Source organism: Pavona decussata, unplaced genomic scaffold (assembly GCF_977016875.1).
Source record: "Pavona decussata unplaced genomic scaffold, jaPavDecu1.1 SCAFFOLD_50, whole genome shotgun sequence".
Taxonomy (NCBI): domain Eukaryota; kingdom Metazoa; phylum Cnidaria; class Anthozoa; order Scleractinia; family Agariciidae; genus Pavona; species Pavona decussata.
In genome coordinates this window covers 1,122,401-1,134,422 of record NW_028145472.1, presented here as the reverse complement: position 1 = coordinate 1,134,422, position 12,022 = coordinate 1,122,401, and the positions used below count along the sequence as shown (strand labels likewise).

Here is a 12,022-nt window from a genome sequence, read left to right as displayed (position 1 = left end):
AGTCACAATAGAAGCAGTGTAGCCTTCGTTCTATTGTGAGATGTGAAAGCTTCCCTGTTTTCTATTATTATTAGTTTTTTCTTTGCTTGTTTTTTTCAATCTCGACTTCCAAGTCACCAACAGTGTAAGTAATCTTGTATTATCAGTCGGGTAAATTTTCCCCTCGTGGATGCGGAAGAGTTAGTTTAACACGTCAGCCAATGTTCACAGAGCGAGTCGTTTGTTTGCTTTAGTGATTTTAATTTGCCTTAAAGTGCATATGAAATGAATTTTTTGTTTCTGTAATTTTTAGTGATTTATTGTGTTTTAAATGAGCCCTGATCGATTGAAGTAACCTGCGGCCTTTCTAAAACCAACTTTTTCGAGGTTGAAGATCCGATGTAGCGGCTTGAAAATGGCTCCTTTTCGCGCGTGACATGTCAGTGACATGGTGTGAAACTGTGATAAAATCACAAAACGCGGCAATTGCAATTGAGAAGAAAGGGGGAACGCATTGCGCTTACGGGGCCCCGAACAATGTGTGTCGATGTACCATTTCCCTCAGGATGAAGTTTTACGACAGAAATAGACGCGGTTCGTCCGTAGACATCGGAAATTTTTCACTCCTTCAAGTTCGTCCGTTTGATGGCACACGATATCCAAGAGCGAGTTTGCATTCCGTGCAGCCCAGATAACTTTAATGTGGGACTTTTAGTGATCGAAGTGTGTATTGTTATTCCAGAATGCAGCTAATCCAACCCACCCTCAGGAGATTATGTACCGTTGCAGGTTTTCCATCATCAATTTTGGTTCTTCTTTCATCGCCCTTGCAGTTTGCAAAGTCTGACGGCCATTTCCTCAGCTGTGTTTGAAAACATGCTTTACTAGCTAATAAATTTTACTTCAAACTTTTGTTCCCTTGAAGTTATCAAAGAGCGTATGGCTTGTTGATAGCAAATATACGTATTTTCAAAGCAATACTGTGTGTTTCAACAGATTGTCAAGGTTCGCAGGACATCAGTCTAATCATGGATGTTTACAGATTAGCTCTAAAGGTAAATTATTATTTCAGTATTAAGTTTTACTGAAAATTGAAGAAAATTGTAGCCGGCACAATTTCTAGGACAAGTTAAACGACATACGTGCGGTCCTAGTCAGATGTTAAAAGCGGAGAAATGCATGCGCGAACTCTGTGCGAGCGCGGGGCACCAAAATTTCCAAAATAGCGGCAATTAAAGTTTTGGTTATTTGAAAAAAATATACTAGGCTAACGCAGGCATCTCGGTAAGAAGCGATTATTTTCCGACACTGCTGATGAATCCCTGCTGTAGTTAAGTTTTCTTATGGCTTCTTAAACTTTAGAGACTTTAAAACCCTCATTGTTCCCGCGGTCTGTAAAGAAATCGCCTAAACAAGTCTATGAACCTTTTGCAAAATGCGACTATAGAAGCAAATCCCTGAATATTTAAGGGTAAGGATATAGTTAACATTTAATTACTGGGTTTGCCAAAGTATATAAATTTTATCCAGAATGGATTTTACATTTTTTTTGGCAGGGATTTTATTATCGATCTCGTGTGATCAATTTAAAAATCACGCTTGCTGCTAATTCACGGATCACTTGAGACTGCGAACGGATATGCGCACTACGTTTTTCCGCTCTGCAAGTCAGATATCGTTGGAAACTTATCAAAACTTCATATGCCAAAAAAAAAAAATCCATCACATCAGTCACATGTTAGGACTCACAGAGAAATGTTGAAGAAGTTCAGCGTAAAATAATTCATGAGGCCATACGATTTAGAGCTATCATGACTCCGAAAAGTATGTAGTATATAATATTTTTGTTGCCTTTATTTCCTTTCTAAAGGTCTCCCCTTATTTCTACAGCTTGAGATTGGTTCTTTGGAGGCGCTGTGTGTGCAGTATATCGAGTCTTCAATCTGTCAGGAAAACGTTCTTGTGGCCCTGGACAGTGCCGCCCGGCTACAGCTGGATCCGCTCAAGGTTTGATAAATATTTACAAGGCAGTTTATTTAAGGACGGTACTTCCTGAAACAAAGTTATCTTTCGGATCTTACCAAGAGCTATCGCAATCCAACAGTGGTACACAGACTATGCGACTAGCTGATGTAACACGCCCGTTTTCATTGTTAAAGCAGTTTGTTTCTAAAGAAACTGCATTGCCTCGTCGATGGCAAGGCGAAACACGAGAATTCGGTTGTACCAAATGAGTTGATCAGATAAATTTGCGAATTGGCTAATTGTTGTGTTTTTGGTTGCAGGATTTCTGCCTTCGTTTCATTGTTCGAGAAGCAAACTACAACAATATCATCATGAGTAAGAACTTTGAATCTGTGCCTCAAAAACTCATGGTGGAGATAATTAGAAGACGGCAAGTTCCACAGGTAATACGCGGAACTACTTACTGGCATGGAGGAAGTGCATGGCTTTCATGAATATCGTTTGAATGGTGGCACTTTAGAATTTTTTTTCACGGGCGTAAAGCTAAAACCACCTTGTACAGCATGATAAACAGCACTACAGGAAGGTACAGCTCAGTAGACTTCTTTTGAATGGTGCCACTTTAGGATTTCATCCACAGATCCAGGAACGCTCTACTCAATGGCTTTCATTTTAATCGTCACACTTCAGGATTGCACCCAAAGACTCAAACGTTAGAACCACCTTGTTCAGCATCATTGACCAAACTTCCGGAAAGTACTGCTCAGTAGCTTTCATTTGAATGGTCACACTTTAGGATTTCATACACAAACTCAAGCGTTAGGACCGGACCACCTATAATAAACAGCACCACAGAAAAGTACTGCTCAGTAGCCTTCATATGAAAAGTCACACTTTAGAATTTCACCCACAGACTCAAAAGTTAGAATCACCTTGTACAGCATAATAAACAGCACCACAGAAAAGTACTGCTCAGTAGCCTTCATATGAAAAGTCACACTTTAGAATTTCACCCACAGACTCAAAAGTTAGAATCACCTTGTACAGCATAATAAACAGCACCACAGAAAAGTACTGCTCAGTAGCCTTCATATGAATAGTCACACTTTAGAATTTCACCTACAGACTCAAAAGTTAGAATCACCTTGTACAGCACAATAAACAGCACCACAGGAAAGTACTGCTCAGTAGCCTTCATATGAATAGTCACACTTTAGAATTTCACCCACAGACTCAAAAGTTAGAAACACCTTGTACAGCACAATAAACAGCACTAGAGGAGATAACTGCTCAAAATCTGTCGTTTGAATGGTCACACTTCAGGATGTCGTCTACAGAATTGAAAGTTAGATCACTTTACATTAGGAACCTTTCCAAAGCAAGACGGCAACGTCAACCAAAACGTCACTTAGAAATAAATACTCACGTTATCTGATCTACTTTGTGATCATTCCAACCCGTTCAACTTGTACAGTCTGAACGCATTATCCAAGAGCATGGTTAGTAGCAACGGTGTTCAAGTAATGAAAGAAAAACGAAAAATTTACCGTCTTGTGCCCGCGTTCTCCTTAAAAATTTGAATTTGGTTATTTTACAGCGTTGTCTGGCAGATGACGTCAAAGAAATGTACTAACTTTTTAACTGGCGCACGTGCGGAGCTATTGTTTATCTCATTATTAAATCTTTTGTTTTTTCACGTTGTCGTTGTCGTCACCGTTGTGTTTTCATAAGGTCCCTATTAACTGAAGTTTGTATCAGGAATGAAAGAAGTAATATTATATTTTAATTAAAATCAGTTTTCGTTTCCTTTTTTAGGCAAGTGCCCTCATTCCAGGAGAAAATCAGTGTCGATCGACGCATCCAGGTACGCTAGAGAACGCCATTTTTCAAACTGCAGATATTTTACCATGTTTTCGCTCACCTTGCTGTTGGTTTACTTATTTTGCAGAGAAAACCTTACAACAAGACATGTTGGACTTCCTTCAGGGAGCACGCGGCCAAGACTTTCATGACATCACGCTGATGGTGGACGGCGAAGCAATTGGAGCACATAAAGTACGTGAGTATTTGCTCATCCGGTCAAACAGGTTACCGGAAAATTCTAGCGTCCACCCTGCTACAAAGAAATAAGTCTGAAGACGCACTTTCGTTTTGAAAATGTAATGGAAAAGCTCTGTCTTTTTGTCAAGACACGCTGTGACAATGGCGCCCCGACAAAAGAACATATAAATAAAAAATCATAGAACAGACTGGTTGGTGGTTCGTTGGCAAGTCAAAACAAGTACCACCATCCCAGAACCTTTTTGTATCGAAGATGTTTGTTTAATGTAGCTATTCCATTACAATAACCTTGTTTGGTCTTTGCTGTAATCACAACGCTTTACATCCACTTGACCTTTACAACTGTTCCCAACAGTACTCAACTTTAAACTAAAAAATTAAGAAAACTCCGTAAAAGATAAGGTTTTCACTTTGAGAGCTTAAATGATAATAAGTTCTTTTGCGAGTCTGTAAGTTTACTGAATCATTTTATGATTTGCTAAAAGAAAGTTTTAGGAACATGATAAGATAATATCATGCAATCAAAGAGAAAACAAAGACAAACAGCGCCCACCAGTCTCCACATAACAGACTTGAAACTTTTGAAATAAATTTTGAAAAAAGTTGGTAAACCACGCGCGTAGGAGGGGGGGTTCGAGGGGTTCGAACGAACCCCCTTTACAGATCAGTAATGGCGGAAGAAAACGCACTTAATGAGGAGGTTGAACAACTACATGAGGTGTACCATGCGAGAGCTTAGAATGTCTGCCCTGGTTCTAATGCATATCAAATATGATATGCCTGTCAATTTTGACGAGATAGTCAATTTGTTCGAAGGCCTACACCCGAGAATGATGCAGTTTACCAGCTTGGTGTATGACTATCAGTAGATCGAATAGCTATCAGAACTCGACAGGGCGCGGAATGTACATTGAACTTTCTTGTTTAAGTTGAAACAATTATGCCGTAGAAATGATGTATATAGCTAAAAAAGCTGCTGTAAAACAAATTTGTGATTTGCCTAAAATGGGTCTCAAAATGCAGGAAATGAGTTTCTGGAAACCTAGATTTTCAAAAATTTCCGGGGGAGCATGCCCCCGGACCCCCCTAGTAAGCAAGATTTGGGGCTCAACGAACACCCCTATCTAACCCTTACCTACGCGACTGTAAACTCACAAGTCACGCAAAGCTGATCATCTTCGAGCTCTCAAAGTAAAAACCTGATTTTCACCAGACTTTTTTTTAGTTTTTACGTTTGCCTATTTTGACCTATTGTAAAAGATTTATGAGGTGAATGACTATCCGTCGTTTTTTCCTTCTAGGCGGTCTTGGCTGCAAGGTGTAGGTAGGCTGGCTGAGTGAATAACTTCTTTATTACATGTGCTTGTTACCATGAATACAAGAGAAATATAAGACGAAAACTAACTGTGTCCATTGGTGATTACCAAAGTATAGTTTTGTTTTCGACAAAATTCCTTCTAAGCTTGTCATGTTCTGGTGGCTATGGTCTCGTCACCCTGAAAGTTTTGATTAGCATTACGCACCATAGACATTTAGTTTTTGAACATTGTTCTTTTTCTTTCTGTTTAGTTATTTTGAGGCAATGTTTCGATCATTTATGCCGGAGAACAACACAGTCACGGTAGGTAGAATTATTTTAATCGTTCGCTCGCCGATTTTCGCTGTTCCTCGACTATCTGAACGCCTGAAACAGGCTAAGGTGGCCCACCTTGTCTGGGATAGGGGGGTTATGGAAGACACCACCTACCTGATGAACATTACCGAAAAAAATGTATTGGATTTAAAATGTGAGTTGACACCGAAATATTCAGCTAGAAAGAGTCAGCATTGCTAGATAGACAAGAAAAGCGAGATGTAAATCTCATTGTCCTTCTTACAGCTGGTTAGAGGGGTGACTGTGCAATACACCATCTTTTGAGGTTGAGGAAGTGGTGTTGCAGGCAGAGACCACCATCAGTTTTTGGTTTGGTGGGCCCCGCTCGAATATGGTAGTTTTATTTGACCACTTCCCTAACTGTTTTCTCTCGGTTTAGCGCTTACCGACTATCGAATAGGCACCAGCCAACGTAAGAGGTGGTGGAGGGGAGGAAGGGGATGGAGAATTATACACCAACGTCCTCTTTGCGACACTTGACGCAGACATCACCTTCATCATAATAACTTCCATAGTTTTCTTATCGAGTTCTGATTGATGTTTTGTTATTGTTTCATTTGTGTTTGTTTTGTTGAGCACACGCAGAAACCGTTAACCGTCTTTTTTCCTCATAAAGATTACCATTGGTGAGACAATTCCTTCGCGAGAAGCTTTCAACTCTCTCCTTCTTTATATTTATCATGGAGATGTGTCTATGCCACCTGAGGACTCACTGTATCCTTCATAAGTTACATTTCTTAAATACACTCGATTGAAAACACGTTGTCAGATAAAAAGGTATAAACCATGAAAGAGAAGACCCAGCAGCTTTCTGGAGAACGTTTGACCTATGAAGTTATTTGCATTTTTGTTGTTAGAAAATAAGAGCACGTGCGTTTTTTAGGGCTTAAAATTTACATATTTGTCACGGGCGAGACCAAAAAAGAAAACACGAAATGTGCGCATGCTAATAAGATCATCCCATAATTCCATCAGGTCGCATCGTTCACGCTTTGCATGGAACAACTTCTTTTCAATCAAGTGAGCTATTCAGTGTATATTGTTTCGTTATGCAAAGGTATCCCTAAGGAAGGTTTCATCTGCACTTTCAGTACACAGCTTTTTCTATCAACTCTCTTGGACTTAAAGTCTGTGGTTTCCGTCAATTGCATGACCTTAAATGAACTCGTTGTTTCTTAATAATAAGCCTGCTCCATTGAACTCGCGTTCACTAATTTCGCAACTAATTTCTCAGTTATAGTCTTAAGGTATCAAATTAAGAAATTTTCCTTGACCTTGTATGCAAGATATCTTCTTTCAGCTCCTTATTTCTTTGGCTTCACTAACAATCGACTTCAGGTCTGTATAATCCCTTACAGGTTTTCCAATTTAGTATTTTCTAACAGTTGTTTTCTTCTTGATGTTATTTAATTAAATAATATTTACTCCATAACGTTTTCAGGCCTTCTGTAAACAGAATCTGGAAATGAATGTCTCGTTTGAAAATGTAGTGGAGGTAAGGAAAGGACGCCATTACTATCACAACAGTTTATTGTAACGAATACATAGAGTCCCTGTAAAGAACGATGGGAGCTGAAAAAACATTTTGACGGTCACGGACTGAGAATTTTGGTCCCATCCATTGGCCTACCATGAAACTCCACAGCGTAGGTTTCGCTGGATTGGTTCATGAGAGCTATGAGTAACGAGCCAAATCACTTGCTCAAATCACGATCGTTTGATACGGAGGGGGATGCGGGTTTCACGAAACCAGGATGCCTTATTCCCAAGTAGTTTTTTTTTACAGGCCAAGGGGTAAGATATACCGATGGCAACACGCCCTGTCTCTGAATCGATTGTGTGAGACCTGAAAAGATTATGCGAACCGATCGAGGCGTTTTCTGCAAATATCTTCTCAAAAACTGAAGTATCAGATTTCTTTAACCAAGTCTGATATGATAGTCTGATGCTTGCATCGGGTATTTAGTTTGTTACAAACTGTTGTTCTTCGTCTCCCGCGCACAGCCGAGTACAACTGGGATCTGGTGTTTCAATTCGGTGAAACAAGACCTCACTTCTTCATAACAAACAACTTATACGTTTCTAATTATTTTTCATTAGATTCTTGAAGCGGCTCATAGGATCGGCGCCTCGGACATGAAGAAGCATGCACTCGACCTTGTTGTCGGACATTTTACTAAGGTAACTATTTCTCAGGCACTTTGGTGGAAAGAGGAAAGTTGATACCTCTCACTGACAGAGCCATTTTCATTGCCTAACGAGACCAACGAAGTATTCCCTTGGGGTTTCCGTTTGCTGCACCTTACTTTGCGAGTCCAGGAAACGTGGACATCTTAAATCAAACTTTCAGTGAAAAACCCGCTGCATGTTACACTGCATGGATCAACTATTTTTCTTTTCTTCTCTCCCTGAAGGTTGCAAAGTCTCCGAAGCTCAGAAGACTAAGCCGAGACTTGTTGTTGGAGATTCTGGATGCTATAGCAGACTACTTAAAAGACACGGATCTAGCTGTTAACCCGTGATAAAATAGGCCTTAAGGACGGTGTCTTCTAATACAGAAGAATTTTTGCGTAGAGTGTGATTGTGTGGGAAAACCAGATCTTAGCAAGAGCTATTGGAATCGAAAAAGAAATGTTGGGGGTAACAACGCATTTTTTTTAGGGATAATTAAGTAACAATAACTCTAAAAAGCTTTCAAAAACATAATATGTGGAATTGTTCCCCTATTGCAACTTAATTATCTCTGAAAAATACGTGGTTACCCCCAGTTATCTTTTTCGATTTCAATAGACCTTTGCTAAGATCTTCCTTTCCCGCATAGTGATAAATCGCGGGAAAAAAACCTTTAAATTAGTAGGCACCGTCCTTAAGAAATCAGAGCTTCTTGGACCATTCGGAGATGCGCGGAGCGTACGCGCACCAGCAAAATGAGGCATCCTCCTCAAAACCATAGAAACAATGGCAACGAGCACGTCATAGAAAAAAGAAAACAGTGTTCTAAACAATGGGTCTGCGCCTGCGTTATACAGTTTGGTGCATTTCTTTGTCGCTATCGACGCAACTTCATTGTAAAATGGCCCGATTCCAGAGGTTTTGAAGAACGTTTATATTTGCCTTGAATTGCCGTCCTGGATTTATAAGTTCCCTAAAGTAGTCACTATTACAAATGGGATTGTACAGTTGTTCAGTCTTTAGGGGTTGCGATGCGAGTACAACCAATTGCCCGTTCCGAAGCTCAGAAAGTGACTTTACACATTGTTCAGATTGAGCAATACGAAGAAATGAGCCCCATTGCCAGGAAGATCACTTAAAAATCATAAAGTTTACAAGTTTGGTTATGTTCCATTGCGTAGTAACAAGGCTGTCAAAGGTCCCCCAAATTCCTACAAATTTCTCTAATTCTGAAATGGCGTCCCCCAGATCCATATAAAGTCTCTATTTTTTCCGATTTCTACATGGTTGCAATCTAACGAGAGGACCTCAAACTTGGTAAACTGACTAATTTTAATGTGATCTTTCTTGTGACGGACTTCAATTTCGAATTAGTCCGCAGTATCCATTTGAACTCCGGAGCGGGCAGTGCTCCCTTCTTTCCCCACCCTTACTGGGTATCGATACACGCGAAGATGTCAACACCGGATCCTAAGGCGTGAGATGATAATTTTGCAAATGAAAATATTGTATTTCACTCCTTGAGGTCTATGGGTACCATAAACGCAGAATACATGGCATTCTGGGGCCGACTTTTGTAGTTAGAGATGATTCGATCGCATTAACTAAACAGAGACTGGGAAACAAGGGCATTCTTAGGAATAAAGCTAAAAATTGGTCAAATCCGTGGAAAAAGCAAAAATCGTTATGAATAGTACAAGAGTTATCTCTTAAAAATCTATTACATGAGATATGTCTCTTATTTTGATACCTTGTTTACTTTAATAACTGATATTCATACTTACAAAACAAGAAGTACAGCAAATCAATCATATTATCTGCCGCGAGCAAGAACAAGCTATGGAATATATATATATTTTTTTTAAAAATCGTTTTCAGGGCCAAAAGTGTGGAATTCTTTAGGTAAAAATGTGAAGTCAACCTTCCGTAGAAAATTTACATGTAAAGAAAATCTAAAACGAGAACTTCTTCTTCTCTTGTCAATTTCATTTTTATTTCATGATTTTCCATGATTTATTTGCTGCTTTAAGCTTGATTTAATTATTTTGTTAGGTAGATACTGGTGTGCGTGTTTTTGTCTCTGTTGTGTTTGTTGTCTCTTTTCTCTGTGTTTTCCGGCCACAATATTGTAATTTATTTCATGTAAATTGGCTTCCTTGTTGTTTAACTCTCAAGTTATTTTAGGAAGCCAATAAACTTTTCCTATTTCATTTTCTATCTTATGTCATTTCAGCTGTAGTTCTCTGTAGGGGTAAAATAAAGTTGTTGTTGTTGTTGAAAATCTAAATTTTAAAAAAATAAAGCTTAGCCACCTTAAAACGTTCTGGTACGCTGAACAATAAAATATTACATACGAAAAAAAAAAAAACGATTAGTTTTGTTTTGTAAAATAAATATGCTGTGAAGAAATTCAAAAAGAAAATACGATATAATACTTGATTCCAATTTAAAACAGGTTGCGACTTTGGAAAGCATGTTTGTGTTTTTGGTTAGTTTTTCGTTAAAAGGTGTGCTACCACGGCAATTTTTAGTTTACAAAGTCGTGTTCGTTCTAACATCGCAAAATGTGTTTTAGGACATATTTTAATTTACTTGAACTCAAGTTATTTGTTGCACGACCCCACAGTTGTTAAGCTTTTACTTCTTAACGTGTATAAATAAAGATTGATTGACTGGCTTATTGATTGATTGATTGATTGATTCATTGATTGATTGACTGATTGATTGACTAATTGATTGATTGATTAATTGATTGGTTGGTTGGTTGGTTGGTTGATTGATTGATTGATTGATTGATTGATTGATTGATTGACTGATTGATTGACTAATTGATTGATTGATTGATTGATTGATTGGTTGGTTGGTTGGTTGGTTGGTTGATTGATTGATTGATTGATTGATTGATTGATTGATTGATTGATTGATTGATTGATTGATTGATTGATTGATTGAGTCAGAAGTCGTGGACATTGTTGTCTAGTGGTGTAGCCCTCTGACTTAGATGCAAAGGGTCTCGGGTTCGATTCCCGAGGTAATGGACAATATTTTTTTAGTTTTATTTATTATTATTATTTATTATTATTTTTTTTTTTTTTTGGCTTTTAAAAAAGCCAACCATTCCAAAGGTTCCATGCAATTTTCAAAATTAAACCTTTCTTACAAAATACAAAAATATTCAAAAAAGCTCAATCCCTTTGTCCTGGGTCACCAACCAAACACAATGCAAACAATGTTTTATACCTTGCCACTATTTACTTCTGCAAACACAAGTTGGCTCACAGGAGCCTTTGATTATTGTTTGTAGTCTTATTGACAATAGCTTTGAGCCACTCCGCGAGCGGGAATTTTGAAAGTTATTGTAAAAACTAAAATAGAAGCATGACTTTCGATATCAGGTAGAAGAGCGATGGTGTAGTGATTAGCGTGCTGTGGTCGTGTTGTTTTCTTTAAACAAGAGAAGTTTCTCTGCATTTTCTCTTTATACCCAGGGTCCAGTTGTTCAAAGGCCGCTTAAACTAATCTTGGCTTAACGTGAACTTTGATTCGAAGTTAATCACCATTATATAAAGATTCTTTCAAAAGATTTTGTCCCACAAGTTTGACGAAGACTTTTCGTTAAGGATGGTGCCTACTAATAAAGAAGTATTTTTGTGGGGTTTATGACTATGCGGGGAAAGCAGATCTTAGCAAGGGCTATTGAAATCCGAAAAGAAAATGGGGGGTAACCATGCTTTTTTTACAGATAATTAAGCAACAAGTTTTTTTAAAAAACACAAAAATGCAAAGTAATGTATAGCGGTTTTTTTTTTTCCAAATTGAAGTTTTATCATCTCTGAAAAATGCATGGTTAACCCAAATTGTCTTTTCGGATCCCAAGAGTACTTGCTAAATTTTGCTTTCTCGGCATAGTTTTAAACCGTGAAAAAAATATCCCTGTATTAGTAGGCACCACCCATAGGAAACCCGAGTAGCTCGAGATGCACAGAACGTATGCGCAGCAACAAAAGTAGGCACCGTCCTTAAATACTATTAGCTTAAAATTAGCTTTAAAAAAACTTTTTTAACGGCAGAGCTTATGTCATGTCTGCTACAACAACTTCACTTGTTCTCTTTTCAGGAATTGACTCGATTCCCGGCTCATGCGGCTGGGTCGCCTTGTGGTTAAGAACCGACAGCTGCTCCGAGCGAGAG

General features: G+C 38.5%; 1 protein-coding gene across 2 annotated transcripts in view; it reads left to right on the top strand.

The window, feature by feature from the left end:
• LOC146481438 (leucine-zipper-like transcriptional regulator 1) overlaps positions 1–10,495 on the top strand; it is a 42,116-nt gene extending 31,621 nt beyond the window's left edge. For both annotated transcript variants that reach the window (XM_085108491.1, XM_085108490.1), the window contains exons 16-27: positions 976–1,034; positions 1,870–1,986; positions 2,265–2,387; positions 3,760–3,808; positions 3,893–3,999; positions 5,307–5,329; positions 5,575–5,626; positions 6,276–6,373; positions 6,946–6,997; positions 7,101–7,154; positions 7,760–7,840; positions 8,074–10,495. In XM_085108491.1, coding sequence (XP_084964617.1) covers positions 976–1,034; positions 1,870–1,986; positions 2,265–2,387; positions 3,760–3,808; positions 3,893–3,999; positions 5,307–5,329; positions 5,575–5,626; positions 6,276–6,373; positions 6,946–6,997; positions 7,101–7,154; positions 7,760–7,840; positions 8,074–8,181 — 923 coding nt within the window. In that variant the 3' untranslated portion in view covers positions 8,182–10,495. The remainder of the gene's footprint in view (positions 1–975; positions 1,035–1,869; positions 1,987–2,264; positions 2,388–3,759; positions 3,809–3,892; positions 4,000–5,306; positions 5,330–5,574; positions 5,627–6,275; positions 6,374–6,945; positions 6,998–7,100; positions 7,155–7,759; positions 7,841–8,073) is intronic.
• The last annotated feature ends 1,527 nt before the right edge of the window (positions 10,496–12,022 follow it).